Source organism: Polypterus senegalus, chromosome 1 (assembly GCF_016835505.1).
Source record: "Polypterus senegalus isolate Bchr_013 chromosome 1, ASM1683550v1, whole genome shotgun sequence".
In the NCBI taxonomy this organism is placed as follows: domain Eukaryota; kingdom Metazoa; phylum Chordata; class Cladistia; order Polypteriformes; family Polypteridae; genus Polypterus; species Polypterus senegalus.
Window position 1 is genome coordinate 159,209,882 of NC_053154.1, and position 27,242 is coordinate 159,237,123.

Here is a 27,242-nt window from a genome sequence, read left to right on the forward strand (position 1 = left end):
ATAACAGACATACAAAATGCACTTGCAGGTGAACTAAATATTTTTTGTGATGTTTTAATGCAAAATGTGAGTTGTGGACATCAATATTTTGTAAATGGTCAGGCAAAACAAGCTTATTCAGTTTGTTTGGGTTGAAATAAGCTATGAGAATGAACGTTAGAAAACATGAGTAGCTCTCGGCCATTTTCATTTTGTAAAAGTAACTAAGGGGAAAAAAAGGTTGGAGACCCCTGCTATAGAGACTATGGCCCTCCAGCATCTTAGCTTGACACATGTGTATTATAAGAAAGAAACAGGTGTGTTTTAAAGCTTTAATTAATATCAAGTAATAATTAAACCATCTTATATGTAAACGTCTATGCATGGAAGTGTATGTGTCTGTCTGTCCAGCCCGGAAATGCGAGGCAGCCAGGAAGTGCGAGGCTATGGCATGAAGCTCAAACAAAGCTACTCTGTCGCCAAAATAAAAATGCAGAGAAAAGAGATACTCGATTAGCCGCTAATACACAAGCGGGGCGAAAACATCAGCAAAACGAAGAGAAAACTTGCTTAGCCACTGATAGACAATGGAAGCAAGCATGTCAGCTAAACGAAACTGCCGCTAATGCACAACTGATGCGATTGATTGGTTGAAGTACCAGAATCCATGGTTTCTAGGAGCCTGGGTTTTTTGCAGCATGGGCTTAGACAGCTTGTATCTTTATTATCTGGAAAGACACAAGACCAGAAAAAGACCAGAGAGAGGCATGACAATTCCTTTTAAAGAATGAATAGATTGAAAGAGGTAAGCAGACATGAAAGGTCCTATATGAGATGGCATATGCAACCATTATTATATACAGCCATTATGTTGAATTATTTATAAAGCAAGCAAATTTAATCGACAAATTTAATTACTAAGAAATCAATGACAGTATTGCAATGTGCTCTGTTTAAATAGTAACATCAACTACCTAAGTCACACGTTCAACGTGAGACATGAATGTCAAAGAGAAAATCATCACAAATGACTTTCACAGACAAGCATATGGAGACAAAAGAATGATAAAATATAGGCAATTTGCTTTAAAAATGATGACTATACACATAAATAATCATCCCCATATAAGTGTGTTGGGGGACTGGAAAAGGGTTCTTTAGCATTAAATTCAATAATCTCATGATGACAGACCATGTCTTGCTAGCATTTGTTTGCACTAAACTTTGAAAATGTGCCTGGTGACGCATTTTTTTTATTCGGGTGTGATACATCAGGTGGAGCCACTAGTTACTGTCACTCTCTTTCTGTCTTTTGGCAGCTGCTTAAAATCAAAGTATTTATCAACAGTAATGAGCATATTGAAATTATCAATAAAACATCTGGCAGTATTTATTTCAGTGCACAATATTGTAACTCATTCTACTAAGTTGCCCAGGTCATGCAACTGAACACCCAACAACTCTCATATCTGGTGAAACTCTGAACATTTTTATCCATTATCCATGTCTTGGCAGCCAATTATCTCAGAGGTCAGATATCAAGGAACAAGTCCAGCACTGCATCAGCTCTTCTGGAACCTCTTTTCGTTTGTTGCATTGTCAAGTGTTCTAGAACTGAAACCTACACAACAGGGGAGTCGCCCTACCAGTAAATGCAGCTCCCTCCTATTCTGGTTTGGTGGCCTTCCTATCCCTGGCTACATAAGGCTCCAGCCGGTCCGAGACTTGGGTTCCCTCCCCAGCGGCCAGTGAGTTCACGCTGGGGCTCAACATGCCCAGCACCTCCTCGACAGCCACTCCCTTCAACGGCATTTCATCTCCACTTAAGTTCACTCCAGCTTCTCAAAACTGCTCAGCTGGACCATCTACTTCACTCTGCCCCCCCAAAAGCTGGCCAAACACTCCTCCAGGGCTCTCCTACCAGCTGTATTACTGTCAATTAACCTGCTTTTGCTCTCACTCTCACGCACCGGCTTTCTTCTTCCTGTCGCCTTCTTCACCCTTAACCTCCCGTTCTTTCCTTTTTTTCAACCCCCCCATCCACCTCACGCTTCTACTATATATTACGGGGACGTGAATCAGATATGCCGATTAGCAGCTGCCAACATCAATTACAGATGCGCTCGTGAACCCCTTCCAGCCACACTACTATGCCCCCTCTTTAAGCCTCGAGTGCGGCAATTATCTGTTTAAAAATCTGGCCTTTTTGATCTGAGCTGTGGATCCGCTATACCACAAGGAAACCAAGCTAATGGTCTTTAGTGTTAACTGTATATAAGTTAATTGTCTATAGAACCAGTTTTCTGCCATTATTACCTAAAAACTCAACAGTGGTTTTATCAGTGCTATCTTTTGAAGATTCTCTATGTCAGCAGGCGGGCATCAATTCCAGCATCTTCACTGAAGCACTGACAACCATGATCTTGCAGTTCCAACTCCACGAAATACCTGACTCCTGCTTCCCAGACAAGTTGTTCACGTCTAGCTTAGGCAAAACAACCAGAGGAAACAGTTCATAGGCACCCTCAAGGCCTGCAATTCAAATTTTGTGAATCAATATCTGAGAGACTCTTCCAAAAGATCATCTCCTATGGTGCACTGCAATTCACCAAACCATAGTATATTCTGAGATCGACTCTCTCTTGGATAAAAGAGTAAAAACTGCAAAAAAAGAGGGAGGAAAAAACTAGATATGTGGATGCTGATTCCAAATGGAATCTCTTGCAACTGCTCTTCCGTTATCATTGGTTTGTGAATTAGACTCATCAGGCATTTGAGACCACATATATAACCTTGACTGGTGTTACTCTCATTTTAAGCAACCACCAAGAAACTGAAAAAGAGTTACAGTAAGTAGTGGCTCCATCTGATATATAAAACCTGAATAAAAAATTAGGTCTACAGTTTTTTATTTTTTTTATTCATCTATAGTCAATGATTTATTTACATTTTCATTTTTTATTACACAAAATCTATGATTGGTGTGTAGACTTTTTATATCCACTGTACATTACTATTCATATATTGACTTCCTGCCACTTTACCCATAAAAATGTATTGTACATTTTGAGATTTATATATATATATGCTTTTCTAAAGATTTGTTTAAAAAGTATGATTTTTAAGTAATAAAAAAGAAGGCTGTGGTTGTTGCTTTCAGGATACTATAGTATGAGGGTATATTTTCTTATTAAGGCTGCTTTTTTTTTCAAAAAAATATTTATTTAACAAACAATATTAAGACACCTTCTATTTCATCACCAATAGGGCACTGATAACATTTTGCCAACATTGGAGTTTTCAGCTTAATTTGCAAAACATACATTCTTCAATCTTTTGAGTGAACTACAAAAATGAAAAGCCCACAACATAAGCAAAAAAAAAAAAAAGATGAGAACAACAGAAATGCAAGAGTGTCTGTTTGGCTCAGTCAGCAGCTCTGCTGGATCTGCAGTTTGAGTCATTAACACCAAACAATCCTAAGAGAATAAAAGAATGACACCACTAACCTCATCTACAGCTTTCTTGTAGCTCTAAAAGGAGGGAAGAATGTCAGCAGCAATGAAAAGATATAAAAGAAAAAGAAAAGTAAAAGAGGGGGTGGGTGCATTTGGGAAAGAAAACAAATGAATAAAGAAAAGAAAAGATAGGCAGTTAGTGATTGATAAAAGCATAGAAAATATTTAGGACAACACAAATGGTTGACTTGTGTGGTTGTCAACACTGTGAAATCTCTCACTGAAATATATATATATATCTGTATATACAATAATAAGAAACACCAGGAATACCCTACATGTTGTCTATTGTGCATTGCTACAGGCATATTTTTTTTTTTTTCAAGTGTTAAATCAGGCTATTGCTATAGATTTACTGAGCGATTAACTTCTTACGTCGTCATATCGGAGCAATTAAGTTCATTTTGATGTTAGGAATAATTGTGTAGACACATTAAAGGTATCCAGTCTCTTCATAAATTAATGCCAGCATCACCTTAATTCTGTCAATGAGGAAATGGAGGAGTAAGAAGAAAACAGCACTGCAGTTTAGAACCGTAAGAAGAATGGTTGGATTCTCTTCTGTTTTGATTATATTTATGTGAATGGTTGGATTCTCTTCTGTTTTGATTATATTTATGTGAATGTTAAGACACACATGGCCTTGTCACACATTAAAGACTAAATAATCAAAATGAAAAATATAAAATCTATAGCATAGTTGTATGCTTTTTGAACATCAAATGGCTACCACTGCCTTGATTGTGTTCTTGTTTGAAAACGTAACACAAATACTGTACCTTTATGTAACATAACTCTGAAGAGCTGACTGTCTGTGTAAAATGTTTGAGAACCTAACCTAACAGCGCTTTCACCTTGGACGGTGGGGAATCCTCTTTATGAGTAATTTTTTATACTGACATTTGAATCAGTCTGGCCAACTTTAAGCATGTCTCCATGATGCTAACAATATTGCATATTGTACACATATGCTGATATACAGTACAAAGTGCCCCACGCAGAGTAATAGTCAAGTTTTTAAAGTTAGATAAAAGAAATCAATAGATCTGTACCTTGTTCTAGGGCCATAAAACAAAATTCTAAATGGCTTTCTGCTCACACAGATTAGGTACATCAATTTGATGTCACAAAGTGACTCACCTTTTATAATCGCATTTCTGAAGAAAGTTTCCACCCTTTTCTTAATTCAATACATCAGGTACTGAAGGTCAGAGTCTGTGAGATAAGGAAAACACAAGAGGCAGCAATGTAACTCACCGCTGGTCGGCCAGGTCTGCTGCTTTCTCTGGTTTCTTCCGACTTAATCTTTGAGGACTCCTGGGGAGCTGCAGACGGCTCCTCAGCTTTGCTTCTTCCTAGTCAAGCAACATATGTGAATTAGTCAATTGTTGCTCTACTCTTTTTGATTCCTTTACAGCCCTCCACTGAGCAAGGTTTCATGGCTGATGGTAAACCCTAGCTTAGTGTGAAGATCACACCTAGATAAGTCTATGGGATGCTGAATGGATCATGAACAAAAACATTAAAATTTACATGTTAAACCTATAGGTTGGATGTGACCATAGCCTAATAAAAAAGTTCCTGTATGCAGATGTCAAAAAACAAAAAATTCAAATACTGGTGCTTATCAAACCAACTGCAAATCCTTTTTGACTGGTAACTGTAGACATACCTAAAAACATCTTGAATAAAATGTTCCCTGTAGGCAGCATTAAAGGTCGTTGTATCCCTGAAATACCCACAACTCAAAATGGCCTTGCTAGTGGTAGGAAAAGTGGCAAAAAGAGTAACAGACTTATTGCACAATGAATCTCAGCACTGCAGAAACATTGGCTTCTTTTGCAGAATTCAGGGAATGCCGGCTTATTTGTACTGCTGTGAGCCACGTGCATTGCAGGGTCAATAATAATAAGGTCTGGTATTTTTATAAGTCAGCGTCATTTCTTCATAGTCATGGTATATAAAGTATCACTTAGCCAAATGGAATTGCATTCTAAAGTGAAGCATCTATACATATAAAAGGCAAAGCCCTCACTGACTCATCACTAATTCTCCCGCTTCCATATAGGTGGGAAGATGAAATTTCACATGCTCATTCCTTGCAGTATACTTACAAAAGTTAAGTATGTTTCATGTCCTATTGCGACACTCACGGTGGGGAAATGGGTGTACCCCCTAAATTGTATATATAGATAGGAGAAACCCTCCTCACTATTTCTTCAACTTCCAATATACTTAGGAAGCCCAAATTTCCCATGCTCATCCTTTACACTGTACTTACAAACGTTAAGTATGTTATATTTCACGCCGTGCCCCGTAACGAACTTTCGAAAATAGCGACTTCTTTTTGCCAGTTCTCACCATTATGCCATAAGGAACTTTTGGAACTGACCTCTCCTTTTGGCATTCCTTATTTCCATTAACAGACAATTTATTTCATGGCAGAGATGCACAAGGGCCGCCCACGGTCACTCTTCCTTTTTCCTCACGGCCACTATCCGCACACCTACCACGTGGTTGGCTCCCTGCCTGTATACATTAACGACATCCTGCGCTCATGTGCCTCCTCACTCGCTCCCTTACTTTCCTCAGCAGTTCATCATGCTCACTGCTCCCTTCTTCTTACTCCACCACTTCAAGCCTGTTATTGTTTGCCTTCGTTCACGTCTTCCTGCTGGTGACTCCTGCCTTTTCGTTTACTCCACTGCTTCAAGGCTGACATTGTTGGATTTCCTTAATTCCTCAAGTCTCCCTCCTTGTGACTGTTGCCTTTTCTTTTATTCCACCACTTCAAGGCTGTCATTGTTGGGCTTCCTTACTTGCTCATTTACGTCTTTCTGGTGCTGACTTCTGCTTTTCATTCCCTGCTCCACCGCTTCTCACCTTTCTTCGTACTTTCTTTCTCAATGAGTGCAAGTTTAGCCCAAATAACATGTCTATTCCGGTGATCACCGTTGATCACCATTTTACCACTCCGAGATTGCGCCTGCCTCTTCCATTCTGTCTCTTACTTACTGCATGGCCATATCAGTCTCAGCCTTGATATCCGCAGAGACATTGTGTCTTATGTCTGGGACAGGTTCAAGGTGTGGACTGATGACAGCACAGGTGACAATTATACTACACAGGACGACTATAGCAGTGAAATGCTTAAGCTCTCAACCTATGGTTCTGCATGTGAACTGATAGCTGCTGTGGAATTGTTTTGTTGTCGCTTTCAAGTGTACAGAAATGGGGAAGGAAATATTTTACACCTTTGGACAACCCTGGAATGGCTGTTAACATCTTAGATTCACGGGTAGCGATTTGGGTAGTGAACACTTCGATGTTTATGAATGTTTCAACTTTGACAATGTGGACACTAGTTATCAATGAAACCTGTTTACAATGGTTTACAAATGAGGAATGTAACTTGAACACAACACGTCCTCCAAATACAAACCTGATTAAAAGAAATAATGATAATGAAATCCTTGATGACAGCAACACTCATAACAGTGACAAAACAATTACATTGACAATCATGTTACGTTATTTTTAAAATGTTTCCTTTTCTTTTTCATAACTTCTTTAACAAACTACTTCTTCGCTGCGAAGCGCAGGTATTTTTCTAGTATTTTATAAATGCTAGAAAATAACTAGCCTGCTCCTATATTTGATAATGGAGCCACTGAGTAGTGGCATCCCAAGACACTTAGTGAATATGTACAATTTTCAAGCCAAAAACATTATTGAGTATTGATTTGCATCTTTAGATTGCAAAATATTGCCAACAATGCATCCATGTCATTTCTAGGGAGATAAAAAAGCAAGATTTTGCCTTTTTAAAAGGTGACCTGGAAATGCACTTCACTTTGTTGCTTGTGTTCCTTCCTGGCACCTTACAAGACTAGGGGCATTGAATCACCTTATAAAGTTATGGCCAGGTGCTGTTATTGAAACTGAATGTTCATGAATGCTGATGCCCGGATGTGAAATGCTGTCTTTGTTCTGTAGACAACCAGACAATAATCACTGAAAAAAGTAAAATATAAAGTGTCTGAATCATTCCCCAGGTCAAAATGGTTAACCAAAGATGAAGTAAAAAAAAATTCCAAAAGTCCTTAAAGTACAGTACTTTTACTCAGAGATGACAGTTCCTCATAACTACTGCAAATGAATGTTTATTTTTAAGGATACCAGGATCTGTGTGCTGTCATCATTTATAAGAGTGACCTCTGAGCTCAAGCAATATGGTTGCAAAATGGTGGAGAATATCCAAAAAGAGAATACAAAATTATGTAAAGAAGTGATAACACTGTCAAACCTTTAAACAAATAAACAAGAAATACCTGTACTTGTAAAGTACACTGATAACAACACAAAAGGTCCTCTAAAAATAAATATGAACAAAGGAAGACCGAAGAAACAAAAGTCCTCTTGACTTAAAGAAGCTGCTGAAAAAGTGTGCCAGCCATGGCCATCGTGACAGGTGCTGGGGACATATCTGCAAACCCCAACTACCAAAATAAGCAAAGATGAGCTTATGAGATTATTTTTCCAATACAGCATTTTTATTTTCTGCATATATTTAATTCCAGAATGCACTTTGAGATAATGCGCCAGAGGCAAGGAGCTCATAAATTGTGAGGGAAGTACTTTCCTTTGCTTGTGTGAAGACAAATCCAGAGAGATCTCCATCGTCAGCTCAGCACTTCTTTCAATTTATTGTGAACTTCTCTTGATTTGAATTACAATTGACTGCAAAATTCTCCCTGAACAGTAAAGTGAAAATGTGCAGACACATACAACTAGACTGACATTTAAAAGCAGTCAATTATTATTGATTTCTGGTCCTTTAGGTAAATGCTTCTTGGAGCCGTTTTCTATTACCTATGTTGTTTTCTGTTGCTGCACTATGTCTATCTGTTGTCACTTTGATTACATGATTACAGTGAATGGGAGGATTAAATGTGGCCAGGTAACATCTTGGTCACAGGTTCATATTCTACCACCTATGGTTTCATGGAAAGCCAGTACTACTGCACTCTCTTGTGAGTACCATGGTCAAAGCTCAGATGTCCCGACCAGGATGGAGGCCGGTTCCTTACCAGGAATGGAAAGGTCAACAAGAAAGGAAAGAGATAGACTGATGTCTTAACCAAGATGGAAGCTGGTTCCTTACCAGGAAATGTGGCCAGAATGGAAAGACAACAACATTTACTTGTATAGCACGTTTTCATACAAATGATGTAGATCAAAGTGCTTTACAAGATTAAGAAAGAAAAATAAAAAATATAAAAATTAGGCAATATTAATTAACAAAGAATAAAGTAAGGTCCAATGGCCAGGAAGGACAGAAAACAAAAAAAAAAAAACAAAACTGCAGAGGGCTGGAGAAAAAAAACCAAAATCTGTAGGGGTTTCAAGGCCTCAATCAGTCCTCATGGTTTTCAGGCTTCACATAGAAGAATTAGTCGATGATGGTCATATGGACCTCTGAACTTCAATCCATCAATGTAGGGACTGCATGGTGCTTTGATCAGGTAGTGGTAGTGCAGATCGCCACCACAGAAAACCGGCAAAACAACAGCAAAAAAAAAAAAGACAGAGATGGGTGGGTGACCAGACTGGGATGTATGCTTGAACTTATCTCAAAAGGGAGGCCTGTTCCAAAGCACAGATGGTGGCTGTATCCTGCCGTCATAATCTTCTCCAGTACTCAATGGTGGCAGTATCCTACTGGTGGAACCCCATATGGACACATGCATTGAAGGATGGGAATTATAGTCCTGCGGGACAGTCAGAGTTCTTGGGTGTTGCCATGGGGAGTGGTAGAGGGAGCTACAAGGGAGCACTATCATCTCTTTTGAAGAGCTTCCGCCTGACCCAGAAATGGTTCCACATGCAATGCCATGGCACTGGAAGTACTCCTGGGAGTGGCATAAAAGAAGCCAGTTTTTGTGCCATACAATTCAGAGTTGGGAGAAGGTTGATGGGATCACATGGGATGTGTGGAAGGAGGAAAAAAAGAGCTTGAGACTTTGCCATGTTTTCTGAAAAGGATTAAATTGAACACCTGTGAAGGTACTGGCCTAAGAAAAGCTTCTTGTATTTGAACCTGTGACTGTGTTGTGCAGTTGTGTCTGGTGTTTGGGGCTTGGTGGTGCCCTCTGCTGGTCAACCACTGCAATTTGTCCATAAGAGTAAAAGACAGGTTAAGAAATGTATGCATTGTGTAACATTTAGGTGCATTCTGGGACTTAGTTAACTAGGGCCAGATCTACCATCAGGGTGTTCTGGGGGCCTTTTTACTAATAAAACTTGTTTATCTATCTGTCTGAAATGACAGATATAGCAGGCTGAAATGGGCAATGGGGACCCTTGAAACAATCGAGTGTCTATGGGTCAAAATCAACAGTGAGAAATGCCACAATACATTAAATGAATCGATGCTTGTGCACAGCATTTTTAACAGCATGATGAACTCTAAGTCTGTGGGGGTGTTAATCTGGCCTTGTAGTTAACTGTTTAAAAGCTGGAACATTTTTTCTTATTTAGTTCCTTCCATAAAGTTTCAGTTCTCACATTTTTCATAATTTTATAAACAATGAATTACATTCAAAAATAACAGTGATAATAGAATGTAATGACATATGTTGGTAGAGTACATTAAAATGCATGCTTTTTAAACAGTACATAATATCACATAGTTAAAGACGTAACTCGTGTAAGCTGGCGGTGGTCCAGTAGCTTTCATAGGCAGCAGAGTCTGACTCGATGTAAAAATGTAATTGATTGATGTTTTATTGTTAGTTGATGGTGGGAAGCGTCTATGGCTAATTGTACTTTGAATTCCTTAAACATAACATTTTTCAAAAGTATCCAGTGGAGAGTTAAACTCTCTGTTAAAGTCACAAAGTAAAATTGTTGACTGTTTTGGACATTGATGGAGAGGAAGTCTGGTGCTGTGCCTATATATTACAGTGTCAGAGAAATGCTGAATGATTATGATTTGAAGATATGGCAGTAATGTGATTGTTTTTTTAATGAAACATAAATAAACACAGAGTACATATTTGTTCATTCTGTGCGCAGAGAGTGATGCTTACATAATTTCCTTCCTCCTCCATTAATTTTTAGATAAGTGACCTTATTCTTTTTTCTCCTGGTGTTTCACTAACTTGTATTGGGGATCTGCTTTGCCGTCAGAAGCAGCTAAAAGGGGAAAATCCACAAAATATACAAGCTGAAATAACCCCTTTCAAGTTAAGTAATAACTGAACTTCACAGAATGTTTCTCTGCTTTAAGACAGAAATGCCAATTCCATTTCAAAGAGAGATTTTGAAATTTCAGAAACGTGTATAGCGCACTCAAAAATGCCTCAACAAAACATAACATTTTTAGATAAATTTCCTTAAAGAATGAGTGTGCAAATTTCAACAAAAATCGGTCCACTGGGGGCTGACTTGTTTAATGTAGGCAAGCAAACAAGACAGACACGATGCTTATTGTGTTATAAAAACAAAAGTTATGGACTGACATTTTTTCCAGGGTAGTTTCTTGACTTGAGGTCAACACTATCAGGACATATGTAGCAAATAAAGTGTGTGCATTAAATTGGTAAATTCGTGGAAGGATGGACAGATTTGTTTTCTGCTCGCTAATTAAACAGCACACAAAGAGGGGAATGATGGAAGCATCTGAGCTATAAAATTTGGTGCTGTCTCAGAAATGAAAGCAACTGAAAAATGTGATGTTTGCTCTGTGGAGAGCAGCAGGGGGAATTAAAAGCATTAGAGGCTAAAGAAGACACACATTATTGAATCTCCAGGGCAGTCACAGAGGCCAGGGGTTTAGAAAAGGATAATAAAGTGCCAGTCAAAAATAGGTCAGACATTTGTCATTGCTAGAGAAAATTTGCACTTCGGCACTGAAAGCTTTTTTTTTTGGGTTGGCCTTGTTCATGAAAAGGTATACAGGAAGAAAGGTGTACCAGATTTATTCGTTCCTTTATGGAGAATGCAGAGTGATACAAGTTTAGCACATAAACCAGAATGACATAATGCTTTGGTCAGTCAAATTCCAAAATTAGGCCTAGTTATCAGGAACAGTGATAATAAATGCAACACTAATAACATCGCAATGGATTTCAAAGTCTAATTGAACCAAATTAAGTAAAAAATATTAGTAGAATCAGAATGTAATAAGTGGAAGCATTTTTATACTCAGTACATACGTGTTGTGTTATTTTGCACATATAAGAACAATTTTATTTATTTATTAAACACTTTATTAAAATAAAACATGTCAAAATGCAAACCTGTGAATTTTACGGCTTAACATGATTTGAGTTGAGAGAAAATCTGCGCAAGGAGGAAGAGCTGGTGCAGCCAGAAATATCTCATCAATACAAGACTATGAACCAAATTTGATTGAAATTCATGCAGAATTTTGAATACTTAGAGGGGAATCCAAAGAAAGAGTCATAGTTTATGCACGAGGCAAATTTGATCCAATCTAAGTCTCAGAAGTAAGTCACACTAATTAGATTATTGCTGAACCTTTTAATGGCTCATTAATGCCTCAGAGAAATGTGATTAAATGGGCATCAGGGTAAATATATTTGAGGTTTTGGGGTTAGATTCAACTGCTACAAATAAAATTCTATATAAAAAGTTTAATAATTTGGAACATAAATTCAGGTGCCGGACCTTGTGTTTTGCAGAATTTCAAGGAGATAAGAAGATACAATATAAATACGTTTGTTTCAAACTTCAAAGAAAAGTGCCCTGAAAGAATCCTGAAAAATGCTGTGGCCACATCATTTGCCCCATCAATGGGTCAGAGCAGAAGAAAGAAAGCATTTATTATCCACTTAGTCTGTTTCCGAGGACAAAGAAGTAATTCTTAACCACCCTTGAGATAAAGGGCAGTTAGCTTATGAAGACAACATATAAGCAAACATTTTTCTCAGCCTCAGCATGCAAAAGAATCATCTGCAATGGCATCAAAGTTAAGTGTAAGAGAACACAGAATTCTTTATGAATTATTGTGCCCAGCCTAGCCGAAGTTTATGATTAACTAAGGTAAACATTACTTCACACCTTCCAAAGCAACCAAGGTCTGATTGAAATTGCATTCTAATAAAGACAAGAACAAATCAACAAACAATAATAATATATAGAACACCTCATCCAGTTTTTCATTTATTTGTTGGTTTGTTCTTTATGTGTTTTGTAAAGGGGAATATGATGATGCCACAAGCACAGCATGTTTCATATGCCTTCCAGGATGCCATTTATCTGTTACCTGACCAGGACAATATTGAAAGGAATGGAGGTTGAGGCTCTAGCTTTAGTAACTGGCCAGGCTTCCCAGGTAGTAGAATGGTGCCAGCCTTTGTAGACTGCAGTATCACAAGCTCATGCAAAGTTGTCTGGGTATTGTAGTTTATGATTTCGGTGGAAGGGGACTATGACCCAGATATGCGTCCAATTTATATCAGAATGGTACTGGAATCATTCTTAGGCAATCCCTTGGAAGAGGCACCTCACCGTCACTCATGAGAGACTGGAGTTTGGACCTTGCTGGAGATGAGTACTTGTGATAAGGCTGGCATGTCATTTCTATAAAATGGGTGTTGGGAGAGGAAGCAGACATTGTAAGATGTTTATATTTAATTGAAGACAAAAAAAAATTTAAGGACCAACTAAGAGTACAATGCTTGTTAGATATGTATATTGGTTATTTTTGATTGTTCTATTAAATCTTTTCTTGTCACCTTATTGTTATTATTAAAACTGCTTTCCTGGCTGTATTCTGGGTATGGAATGGGTGAACAGCATCCCTAGTAATTAAAAGTATACGTAAGTAAAGTGCCATGTAAAAATATTTTCCCCTAAATTCTTATTCTTAACCACTCAGCTGCAAATATAAAACTAATATACCATATATGTAAGTAAACTGTTTAAACTTTGCGTGGCTGCTTAACAATTAGTGATGAGTGAAACCTGTTGAGTTTGCTTTAAACTCAGTGAAATTATGGACATGTTTGTGAACTTCACTGAATTCCGCAAAATGTATTCAAGTCAATAGGGAAGAAGGAGCTGAACTAGTTTTGAGTGGATTATAATAGCGCAATGGTTTTATAAGTGTCTCTTAGGGCTAGGGAAGTGTCTTCCAACTATTTTAGACCAATAATCGTGGCCAAATATGTGATCTGAGTTGTGGGAAAGCAGTGATAACCACTGTGCCACGGTGACTCCAACAACAAAAGATGCAGGTGGGATGAATATCACAAATAAAATACAACAAACTGCCACAAACTAACAACAAGCAGATAAAATATGGATCATTACACTCACAGAGTTCCACAGTAGTGGTGGTGTGACACAAGCTCATTCCATTGTTAGAAGTTGTTGTTTCCTATGTATCTTTGCAGATGCTTGACACTTTCTTCTTCCATCAAGAAGAAAGAAATGCCTTGTAAATAGCAATACATCTTTTTTTACTTTTATTAGTTCACATTGTGTCCTGTGTTTTCTGATGAGGGAAGGGAGAGAAGGAGGGCCCCTTTAAGACTTGTTCTGATATCTTGCTGAGCACATGGCTAATTTGCATGCATAATTAGCCATGCGGTGCTAAGTTGCTCCTGCACATGGATCAGTGTTATATATCTGGTGGCAGTATATTTCTTTCTTTTAAAAAGCATGTGGGATGGAAATCTGGCAGTGTTTCTCAGTCTTTTGCCTTTGGGACCCTTTGTTTTATCCTTTTAAGTTCACTGATGACCAACATACAGAAACTGAAAAGCCATGAGTGTAAGAAACAAGTGTGGTATGACACAGTAAAAATGTTGCACAGCACTTAAAACTTAAAAGTGCTTCAGTGGATGTAGTTGGTGGTGGAAGGCTTTGCTTTCAGCAGATCTCAGTAAATGAAAAGTGTGTTTTCTTTCCCGTGTATGTTTGCAACCCCGTGATGGCTATGCCAACAATGATGTCACAGTAGGTATGAAAGTTCTGTGCATGGGAGCCACAGCTCTGTGATGTCATACTGGACATGTAAAGCATCATGGGGCACTTGGAAAAAAATATTCGCCTAAGTCCCGCATTGGGAATTTCTAGTAATATATATAGCAAACACAGAATATTCCCTGTGAAAAATGATTTGTTGAATTTCTCTGACGAACACTTTTAACAATCATATTTTTTGTGCTTTTGGTTTGGTTAAAAAGTAAAATGACAATTTACAAGAGCAAAAATGAAATTGTGTCAGCAAATAAACAAAATGCAATTATGTATTCCATCTATTACTCCATCCATTTTCTATCCCACTTACCCATTTCAGTGTCACACAGAGATTTTGCCTTTCCATTAACAATGAGTCCTCTAGCTGCGTACCTTTACATTTTTAGCATCTTTCTGAAGGAGTGTTGTGATAAGGTGTAATTCCTAATGTACTGAAACTCAAGAAATGTCACTTTACTGACTAATCTTGTAGGTGAGGCAGTGATGGATTATTTATAGTACACATAATTAACTGAATTGAATATAATGTTATTTAATTAATTCTGCCTAAATTCAGCATGTATTTGCTACTGTCCTGTTTGAGCTTTATGAAAGAAGTGGACTCCAGTGTTGTGACATTACATAGATAAGGTGGCTTGCTCTGCTCTTTATAATGACATAGATTACATTAGACTGACATTACATCTTACCAGTAACTCTGTTCCTCTCACTGGATCCAGCCTGTGAGCCTGGTTGAGACCCACCCTGGGAGCTAGGCTGAGAACTGGGAGTGCTTGAGCTGGAGGAGCTTCCACTGCTGGCTCTGTGCAGCAGACTTTCAAGGGTCACGTCAGTCTTTCGAAGATCAGGATTGCTGAAGAGAAAGAAAATAGACATAATGACTAATATGGCTAATAAAACAATCTCTACTGTATATGAAACCCTAAAACACTTGCTGCTCAGAGCAGTCTAGGAAAAATACAGTAAATGGTGATAAATGGTGATAAACTGCTGAAAAATGTAATGGTGCATCTAAAGTGTGTTGTGAATTGGTTTGAATAGCTTATGCAACAGCTCAGTGAAGCAAGTGGAAGGACCGCACTGTCATGAGGAGGTCATGAAGGATGTAATTGTATACACAAGGAAAACACTTCTGAAGCTACCTGGGCCCTTAAAAGATTCTGCATGACACCACACAACAGTGGCAGCAGGATTAAGGTTCACTGTGTAATCTGCTGGTGATAAGCAAGGTACCTCCTGTTTTTACTGAGATCACACTGTTTAGATGTAAAATGAAGTGTAGCCAAATTCATTTTACCAGAACATTTTTTAGCAGACAAATAAGGAAGGACAGGTTCAGTAACTTAACATATCCCAGTTCTGTGAGCCGAGAAATACCATTTTTTGATTGTTCTTCATTTCTACTTCCTTTCAGTGCATAGGCTTACACAAACTGAAAAGCAGAGATATTAAAGGTCCTGGGGTCACTGCAAATCCTTAAAGCAATGCTATTGCTCTGACTGAATTAATGCTTGCAAGCATCATGTGACTAGTAAACTTTAAATGGAACCTCAAGAAACTGAAGCTACACAGGTATGGGCTGTAACCACAGCTGCCTTCCTCTTTATTTCACTGACTTTGCCCTCCTCTGCTGCATCTCTGCTACTTTCATTAAAGAACAAAGCATGAAAATCTTCAAGAGGGAGAACAAAACTTATAAAGCATCTCCAGTAAGAAAAATGAAATGCCTTTGCTTGATTACAGAACATGAAGTAGTACTGCCAAGGTGCTGCTGTTGTGTCAGTGCTGCTGACTAACTCTCAGCAAATACCTTGAACTTGGAGATTTGAAATGGCAAAAACCAAATTCATAAAAAAACTTGGTAAATTCTGAACATAATAATAGGGTAATCTGGTGTCCACATTATTTTGATTTTTTTTACCTGATTTCTCGAGAACTTCTGATTGGGAATTCATTACCTGGCTCTGATGAGTTGGGAGGCTGCTCTGTTCCCAAGGCCTGTCCCATTGCCAGGAGAGTTCTTTCTGACTAAGGCAGGAGAAATGGAAGTTGTCCTCTGTGGTACCTGATTTTGGGAGGAGTAACAAAATCAAATCAAGACACATTATAGACTGTGTCACTGCTTTTTGGGTTAAACATTCTATACATATTATGTGCTATAAATATGTATAACTGCACTATTTATATTATTAACTGTCCATCCATCCATTATCATTTTCCACCCTCAATTTCAGGGTTATGTGAACATATGTAAATGGGACAAAATAAAGTAACTATGGCAGAGAAACTTTATTTCAAGAAGATTGTGTATTATATGGGTACACATGTAGCCAAACATGTTTGAAATGTTTGAAAACTGCAGCACAAAAAAGGTGGCATGTGCCACCACATACTGTACTAGAACAAAAACTAGAGAATAGATTCTGCCTGGGCGGGAGATTAACAAAGGCTAACAAGAGAGATGACAGAAACCAACAATGGCTCAGTAGTACACCATTTAAAAGTATGGGAAAATGTCTTGTAAAGGATGGTATGTTGGCATACACAATGGACCTTATCAATCTAGACTAATATATCTGAATTGGTGAGGCTAACTAGACCAAATGGCTTCTGTCAATTTTACATTGATTCTGACATGAAGGAGTGCTTTGGAACAGTTGAGTCTTATTTATACTGCAACCATGAACATCAACATAAACCTGAGAGTTACACAAAAATTAAAATTAGTTTCAAGATCTAATTAATAAAATGAAAACACTTAACCAATTTGATGTGACACTAATTATGATAAACTATATTGCACCTTATTAAAAACAACATACACATTTCTGAGCAATTAATATACATATTCTCAAATTACAGACCATGTGAATGAAATGGGCAATTTGCAAAGGAAGAAGGTTCAGATGAAAAGAGATAGAGGAAATAATTGGCAATGGGTATAGTGACCCTAAACAACATGGCCACAGCCATGCAAAAACCATCACAAGATGGTGGTGATCTAAAAAAAATAGCTATTAAATAATAAAGGTAATTAAAATAAAAATAATAATGTCAAAAATTATTATGGAGGATGAACAATAGAGAGAAAAGCCAAAAACCAGATTCATAACAGAGGTGCAGGCTAGCAAGTATATTTTATTTTTGCAGAATTAGAAGTGTGGTAACTGTGGTAACAAGTAAAATTAATATGACAGATTGGTAACATTTATGTTGAATTTCTCATTGGATTTTAACTCCTCTTAATCAAATCTATTGTAAACAAATTTTAAAAAACTGCTTTTAAAGGCTGCTGTAAAACGTGAATTTCTATTCTCCAAGCGGAACAGCGTAAAAGTATCATTTTTATACACTCTTTTATTCATCGTAAACTTTTTGATTTTCTGGAGCCATTACTAATTTGCATTTTAATAAAGTGCTACTGTTAATCAGCACTTACCATACAAAAGACCATCTACACCATTATTGTCTACTTAAGGCAATGTCATTTCAAACAAGATCTATTCACTGTTCTCTCAAGATCCTGACGAGTCATGTGTGGATCAGCTGTTTTTTTAACTTGCACCATCTGATCAATTGAAAAGCAGGGATAATTAAAACTGAAATCCAAAATTTATAACTACACTGATGTTTTCAATGTATGTAAAAAATATCTTTTCTGAAAACAGATCTACCAGTTTAATGTAAAAATGATGATGCAAAGAAAAAACACTAATCAACTCTTTAGAAGCAGTATACATTTAGAAAGGCATATAAAACAAAATAACATTATAGCATGTTAAAACAGATGGATATATTTCTCAGGATGTCGCAATGGTGCTGCAGTTAAAATCCTATCCTGATCACTGTGTGGAGTTTGTGTTTCAACCAACATCTGAAGACAGGTGTTTCAGGTCAACTGACAACTCCACCTTGGCCTAAGACTTTTGTGTCCAATTTTTGACTGAAACTAAAAAAAATATTGAGATATTCAGTTGTTAAAGGACATAATAAAAGTGACAGGGCATCAAGAAAGAGATAAACCATGTAACAGAACCATAACCTGCCAGCTCCCTCCATCCCACCTAACCTCAGCCCTCCATAATTGGAGCAAAAAAAAAAAAATGGTATCCCTGTGCCCCCCTCCAAAGTACTGCTCATTCAAAAGAGAGAAAAAAAAGCTAAAGAACAAAACAGGTGAGTAAGAGTTGATATGTGGATATAATAAAATAAAATTAAACTAAATAAAATATGGATTTTAGGAGGCCCAGGCCCCTCATGGACCCTGTGATCATCAGAGGTGACTGTGTGCAGAGGGTGCAGACCTATAAATATCTGGGAGTGCAGCTGGATGACAAATTGGACTGGACTGCCAATACTGATGCTCTATGTAAGAAAGGTCAGAGCAGACTATACTTTCTGAGAAGGTTGGTATCCTTCAACATCTGCAGTAAGATGCTGCAGATGTTCTACCAGACGGTTGTGGCGAGTGCCCTCTTCTACGCGGTGGTGTGCTGGGGTGGCAGCATAAAGATGAAAGACGCCTCACGCCTGGACAAACTTGTTAAGAAGGCAGGCTCTATTGTAGGATTAAAGTTGGACAGTTTAACATCTGTGGCAGAGTGACGGGCATTAAGCAAACTCCTGTCAATCATGAATAATCCACTGCATCCACTGAACAGTGTCATCTCCAGGCAGAGGAGTAGTTTTAGTGACAGACTTTTGTCACTGTCTTGCTCCACTGACAGACTGAGGAGATCGTTCCTCCCCCACACTATGCGACTCTTCAATTCCACCCGGGTGAGTAAATGCTAACATTACTCAAAGTTATTGTCTGCTTTTTTCATTTTTTTTTTTTTCATTTTTTTACTATTTAATTTAATATTGTTTCTTTGTATCAGTATACTGCTGCTGGATTATGTGAATTTCCCCTTGGGATTAATAAAGTATCTACAGTATTATCTATCTATCTATCTATCTATCTATCTATCTATCTATCTATCTATCTATCTATCTATCTATCTATCTATCTATCTATCTATCTATCTATCTATCTATCTATCTATCTATCTATCTATCTATCTATCTATCTATCTATCTTAAACAGAACTTCCTATTATTATTGTAGTCTTTGACCTGGCCCTTACAAAAATTAAATACATTTAAAATATGTTAAAAGGTATTTTTACCTACACTGATATATTTTACAATATGTTATAAAGAAACTCAGGGGTAAGCATATTACAATATGTAAGTTATTGCAGTTTTTGTATATTGCAATATACTTTCCAAAATATTTAAAATATATTTCCTAATATATTTTAAAGTACTAGGAATAATATACTGTAAGATAAATTTTAGAAAACTATTACAATTTTTTTTTTAAATACACTGTAAATTCCAGTTATACTTTATACTTATATACTTATACTGTACGATAAATTTTAGAATTATACTTGCTGATTACCCAGTGGCTTCGCTCACTGACTGCAAGGGAAAAAAATAAAATGTAGTATATAAATTATTAAACAGTAAAACATTAACATGTAAGCAGTACAGATACATTGAGCAGTACTGGAGTGCTTTTGGGTAAAGTACATTTTAAAGGCGCTATAACACAATAGGTAAGTAGCACTAACAGCAGCTTAAATGTATTTGGATCATCTCTCAGTAGCAGATCCCTTGTGAAAGGCGCTACACGACCGATGTGGTATAGAAATTACATTTTCTATTCGATCCTGCAAATTTCTGATTGACAACCTTGCACTAAGTGCCTGTGATTTAAGAGGAAACAGGCAGAAGGTCCAAACAATTCCCAAGTCCAAAACTTAACATGAAGAGGTCGGTACATTTTCTTAGATGTAAACCATCCATCTTCTTAAAAGAATTTATCACAAAAGAAACCTTGAATGTTGTGTGGTTTTAGTGACCTGAACTCATCTTATGGGACAGTAAGTAGTCGTGAAGCGCATTTTACAAAGAGAGTTTTGCTTCGATGGCGCCGATCACACTCATTTGCAATGATTTCCACTCTCCCAGGGGCCGATGGGGCTTTCGAAGTGTCACAAACAGTGCGAGAAGAGAGGACACTGCCTGAAACTGCAAAGCTCTCAACCCGGCACAGCAGCCCGACATTCCACGCCCGAGCGTCCACTTTGTTCTCACAACGCCTCGCCACTGAAGGCAGTGTCATCTTCACATTGTTTACAGCTTGGCGCAGTTAAAAAGTAGAAAGACGCAAAGCTGTTTTTCTCATCTCTTCTACTATCAAGTACTGCCAATTAAAAAAAAGTTATAATGTGGCAATTTCCGCGACAGTCACGTGGACGAATAAATAAAACATGTCTGTCAGAACGTGCCTGGTGGCAAACGGCTCAGCGCTGGAGTCCAGAGAGGAGGGCTGGGAGAGGGCAACGCAGGGCGCAGTTCTATGGGATAGATCTTGTGTGTTTGTGTTTACTTCTTTTCAATATCAGTAAAGTATCTCTCACACAAATAATAACAATTCATAAATACAATATTAAATTGTATTCCACAAACAAAATGATTAGTTCCTGTATTATAATATGTTCTGTGGTCATACGTAATTTCCGTTTCAAACGCAAAAAGAATTTTATATATATAGATTTCAAAACACATTATTGCAAAATATTTTAATAATATATGAACCTGGCATTGAAACTATCATCTAGCAGATATCTCCCAGGGGTTTCTGAAATTGAGATATGTTCTACACCAAATCACACTGTGACACAGCACAAATAATAAATCTATCATTAGCGTATGTTGGTGGAGCGACCTACTTCAACAATTTTAAGTGAGTTACACAGGAAGTTAAAAATAAGTTAGAATAATTGGGAAGGCTGTGTTTTTCCAGGTAAAAAGATAAGCCATGAATGATCTGCCATTTGTCTGGACACACGGTATATTGCATGTCTTATACACAATATATATGGAAATGTGTTTGTTTTAAAATATGAAGGAAATATATGTTTTCTTATATTTCAGATATTATCTTAAAAAGGAATATTTAAACGAATGTACATATATGTCACATTATATTATATTAAAAGCTTTGCCCACATATTTATGGGTATATTTCAAAACATTTCATTTATATAAAGGGCATAATGAGGCAACATGTTCCAAATTTGAAACTTTAATATCAGAAGAAATGTGCATTCATGCTGATGGTAACTTTAACATAATTAAGTGGTACCAGTCAGATTCTTCTACCTTTGAACCAGCAAGATTTTGGCAGCAACTGAACATAAAGAAATAACTCGCTTTTGAAAACTGGAAAAGAAAAGGGCAGAGACCTTTAAAAGCAATTATATTTGAAGAGAGCAAGGAACAGCTACATCTGAAAGAGTGGCAGCAAAAGAGGAGATAGATAACCAGAGAGCAGCTACAGGAGGACACACCTAAGCTGCAGATAAAAGAAACTGACTTGGTATAGGAATGAATGTGGGAGTGGGCACTAATGACTGCTGCAATGGACTGGTATCCCATCCCATGTTCTTGTCTTGTACTTAATGCTACCTTGCAGTTGTATTAAGCAGGTTCATTATATGGATGCCTATGCCTCTTCATTTAGTAAATTTTAACACAGAAATAAAAATTCAACAGCTTGGAATTATATTAAATGAGACATCTTCTTATATAATATGCTACTGTGGCTGTCCGTTTGTCTCTTCAGGATTTTAAATCACCTTCGCCATCACTTCCCCTACCTCTTCCTATCTTAAATCATCCTTGAGGCAGATTGAACACTTAAATGCCAGCTTAAGTAAAAAATTAAGAAAAACATACTAAGTTATTGCAACACAAAAGCTGACTTAATCAGTTTTAACGCGAAAAGATGCCGGCAGAAGAAGAGAAGAAACGGGCTGCTAGAGTGGAGAAAAGAAGAGCTGCTCAGGAATCAGTAAGCACATCAGCCTCCTAAGAAATGAATGCTAAATGTATAGAGAAAGAATATGAAAACTATGAATGCTCAAGTCAAGTGTATTCACTGCACGTTATCGAGCAGGGCACTGTTACTGGTATAACAAGAATAGGACAGAGCAAAGTTTTTTTCTTTGGTCTACATTTTGCAAAAGCAATATTGAATCAACTTTTCCTATATTTATACAACTAAATAATAATAAGCTATGGTACCAGGCAAGAAGTATTTGTTACCTAGACATAGAAAATTATTTAGCAAAATTAGACAACAAAACTTTATATACATTTATATTTCTCCTGAATATTGTTTTATTGCTGGTGTGAGAATTCTCTGCGATAACCATCATGATGCTATTATATTTTAAGTTCACAGCTTGATATGAGAAAGAGTAAAGAGTATATATTTAAACTTTAAAAGTACTTCTACTGTACCAAATGAGTAATTAGCGGTTGTTGGTTATAGAGTAACTTTTAACTTTAGAGGATGATGTTACCACTAACATTAGCAATGTGAAACCACTTAATATTCTCAAATTGTCGTGCTTTTCCCATGATGACACCCTAAGCCCCCATAATGACATGTAAATATTGTCATGCTTTGGGCAGTTTCTTTAATAATTACTGTTACTGCATAACTGTAATCATTTAATTGTAGCTATAAGCTCCTTTATGCTTCTCATTATTGTTACTTAAACTGATTCGTGATTCTTGATTCACTTCATACTTTGACTTTTCTTGTTTTTAACTGTTGTGATATCTCTCACATTATTTTTGGAATTGCCATTTTGTTCCTTCCTATTCTTTGATGCAAACTATTGCTAGTTGTTTCTTTTTTTTAACCATTTCTTCATCTGCTCCCTTTTTTCTCTCATTAATTCATTGACTTGCTTACTTGTTTTTGTGCAAATTTTCTGGTCCGTCATATGCCTGTTTAACAATATTGAATCTTCCTCTCTTTCTCTAAATAATGCTGTTAGTGGCTGTCGTCTTGCCTTAACTATTAAATTATCCATCCTCTTTTACTAAAAAAGGCCTGAAGACATGGTGCGCTTTCTAATTCTAATTTCATTTATAAATTCTCAACACAGATTCTGATTTAGGGTGTTCTGAGTGTGTTCAACCTAAATTTGTAGAAGGTGCATGACAACTGACAAGATTTAATGTTAGATACTGATTTCTCAACAATAGCTAGCAGCACCTAGAAATAAGCTGATGTGGAATTTTGTCAAATCATCCAAACATTTCAAAATGTTTTGTATAAGCAAAACATGCACAACATCAATTTAAACAATTAACCCATTTTTTAAAAGAGACCTATTGTGTTATTTTCCTGTTTTCTCCCTTTAATCCTGAACACTTGTTAATGCAGATCAATATCTCACCTTAGGTGGGATGTCCTCTTCTTGTCTCAGCCATGAGCTTCGTTCAAATTTGTCTTCCCTGCTGCTTATCCGTGGTGGTAGTGGAGGCGTGTCAGAGGTAGGATCTGAGTTCTGTCGAGGCATCTCTGGACGATGAGATATGATGCCTTCCTGAAAAGCAGAGATTCCCTTCGCTGTCTGGTCATGCAGAGACTGGGAGCCTGACATCGAAGAACCATGTGGCTTCAGAGGAACTAGATGGGCCATCTGTACCTAGATGGCACAACAAATAGTGAGACTTGTTAGTTTTTAATATATGGTAATATAACAAACCAAATTTAATACAATTGAATGCATTCCAGGAGTGTGTGGCACAAGGCAGGAAATATTCGTGGTCTGTTGCAGGACCTTTCATCTGTTGGTGAGGATCTTGACTTTGCTGACGATGCTGTGATCTTCATGGAGTCAATGGAGGCTCTGATCGGGGCGCTTGAGAGACTGAGTGAGGAGTCTGAGTGTCTAGGCTTGCGAGCGTCCTGGATAAAAACCTAGATCCAGGCCTTTAATTACCTCTTGGGCACAGCCATCAGCAGTGTGTCTGTCTGCGCAGAAAGTGTTGACCTTGTCGAGAGGTTTACTTACCTTGGCAGTGACATTTATGTCTCTGGTGACTCTTCCTATGAAGTCAGTAGATGGATTGGGAGAGCATGGGGGGTTATGAGGTCGCTGGAAAGGGGTGTGTGGCGCTCCTAATATCTATGCAAAAGGATGAAGGACCAAATCTTTAGAGTTTTTGTGCTTCCTGTCTTGCTATATGGTTGTGAGACATGGGCGCTATCCAGTGACCTGAGGCAAAACTGAACTCCTTTGTGTCTCTCTGGAAAATCGTTGGGTACCATGGGTTTGACTTTATGTCGAGTGAGCGGTTGCTCATGTAGTCCCGAATGAGGCACATTACCTGCATTGTGAGGGAGTACCAGTTACGGCACTACGGCCATGCGGAGTGATCCAGCTTGTAGAATCCTCATTGTTGGGGACCCAAGTGGCTGAACCAGGCCAAAGGGTCGCCCACGTAACACCTGGCTGCGGCAGATACAGGGTCAGTTCCGGAGAGTGGGACTGGACCGTGTGTCTGCCTGAGGGGATGCCAACTGGGATCCCGAGCTGTTTTGTTGTGTAGTGGGTGCGGCAACGTGCTCTACCAATGCATGCTCCTCAACTTGACTTGACTTGACTATTGTAAGAAACATTCACATACACAACCATACTCACATGAGGACAACTTGAAATCACCAATTCAGATAATAATAATAAAAATAATAATGATGATAATAATAATTCTTTACATTTAAGCATCACTTTTTTCACTGCTCAATGTGCTTCAGTGTGTGGAGAGACACCTAAACCATGATTAATAAGTAGCATCCACATGGATGATGCGACGGCAGGCATTTTTGCACCGGTACGCTCACCACATATAAGCTGTTAGGTGGTGATGTGGTGAGAAAGACAGCTAATTAGAGACAGAGGATGATTAGGGGGTCAGAATGACTATTCCATGGTGGGCAATTTACCCTGGACATCAGGATAAACCCTGCTCTTTACAAAGGATGCCCAAGGATCTTTTATGACCACAAAGAGTCAGGACCTTGGTTTTATGTTTCATTCAAAGGACGGCGCTATTTTTACAGAACAGTATCCCCATAACCACAGTGTAAGCACCCCCAGCTGGCCTCACCAAAACCTCTATTATTGTTCTGAGGAGACCCAGAAATGCTTAGCTTCAGGAGGTTGACCTTTTCTTAAGTGCATGTGGTATGGCTGCTGTATGGATTTTGGAACGCGTGAGAAAAGGGGACAAGGGGACAGCTAGCAAGCTATATATGGACAATGAATAGGCATGGGATTTGATTCCAGGACAGTGAATGTGTGAGGCAGCACTGGTATCCAGTTGTTCCATTGTGAGGCCTAAGTGAGTTTTTGTGTTGAAGAAAATAAACTATATTTTTGCTAAATAATTATTATTGGAAACAAATATCATACAGCAAAAAAGGCAAACATTTGTCACAAACCCTCTTCAAAGAGCATTCTGTGAGCAACCATCTTCCTTCATTAATGTTACAAAACTGCCACCTATAGGTGAGTATGTATAAAAACATTCTCTGATGTAAAGTCTGCCAGTCAAGACAGAGGCATAAAAATTACCATCAGTCATAATTACTGCTAGCCAGGTGCAAATCTTCAAAAGGAAAAAAAGGAGGGGATTTACAGGGCCTCTGTTATCATGAATTGTTGTAGACTTCAAGAAGTAGTATTGTGCTTGTGCTACGATCATTTTGTTTTGTTGATGTAGTACATGTCTTGAACAGTCCTGAATGTTGCAATGAAAATAAAAAGTTGTTTTTTTCCTTCTCCTGCCCACTGTCATTATGCAGGTTCAGGTAATGATGGTAGATAGAGAGGACATGAAAGGACAACTAATGTGTTCTTTAGCATTAACATTACACAGTGAAATATTTACAAAGAGTAGATGTCTGGCCTGTTCAGCCCTGAGATGCCAGGGTATAAGGGTTGCACATACATTCATTAATCAGTGCAACAGACTAACAATAAGGAAATTGCTAATTAATTTCAGCTTTACCAGGTTTACAGAAACAGCAGTTACCCCTAAACAAGTTGCACTGGCAATGCCTCATGGTACATGGGGAGAAATTAAGATTAGCTGAATTTAATCCACCTTAATAAAAGGATAAACATCTGTGGGTCTGTCTGTGTGTCTGCCCGATTGCTTTGTTTCTGTCATTCCAAAAGTTGACGCATTACAGACAATTTTAGCAAAGAAATGCATTGTATTTTTTCATTCCAATGGATGGTGCACAGCAAACATTAACAATGCTTTTTAAACTTCCACACCAAATGACATACTGTATGTATTGCATGGTGTACAGCAAACATTAACAATGAGGTCTACATCGATTACTCAGATTTTCAACCTATTTGAGAGAGGTAGCACAGCTAACTAATTATAAAGGTGCTATATAAATAAAATGTATTATTATTATTATTATTAAAGAAGTAAGAATTCCCTTACCTGGGGCTCAACCTGCCGGTGCATGGGAGGTGTTCTCGCTGGGGGAATGGCACTGTTGCTAAAGGACTCTGACCGGGGTGGCAAACTTGGATCTGAAATCCTGTTGGACACTTTGTGCTGCATTGCTGGGGAGCTTTGTCTGTTCAACTTGGAGCGCTCCTCTACCTGCAAGGCAGAAATTGTTAAAGATACATGTGGCACACTTCAGAACCACAACAACAGCAGTTAATTTTCCAGAAGAGGTGACTGTCACATAGGGACATTTAGAAAGGTTTCATGCTAAGGAGAGGGCAGCCATTATGTGTGAAAATTTAACAAGTAGGCCCCTCTGTTTTTAATTTTCTGTTAGCTGAA

General features: G+C 37.8%; 1 protein-coding gene across 9 annotated transcripts in view; it reads right to left on the reverse strand.

Moving 5' to 3' along the window:
* tnika (TRAF2 and NCK interacting kinase a) overlaps positions 1–27,242 on the reverse strand; it is a 385,955-nt gene that overhangs the window by 55,730 nt on the left and 302,983 nt on the right. For 6 of the 9 annotated variants that reach the window (XM_039761347.1, XM_039761379.1, XM_039761405.1 and 3 more), the window contains 6 exons: positions 26,889–27,053; positions 23,819–24,070; positions 16,469–16,575; positions 15,200–15,363; positions 4,755–4,852; positions 3,489–3,512 (listed from right to left, as the gene is read on the reverse strand). In XM_039761347.1, the coding sequence (XP_039617281.1) occupies positions 3,489–3,512; positions 4,755–4,852; positions 15,200–15,363; positions 16,469–16,575; positions 23,819–24,070; positions 26,889–27,053 (810 nt within the window). The remainder of the gene's footprint in view (positions 1–3,488; positions 3,513–4,754; positions 4,853–15,199; positions 15,364–16,468; positions 16,576–23,818; positions 24,071–26,888; positions 27,054–27,242) is intronic. The other 3 variants (XM_039761361.1, XM_039761370.1, XM_039761414.1) reach the window with 1 other exon arrangement.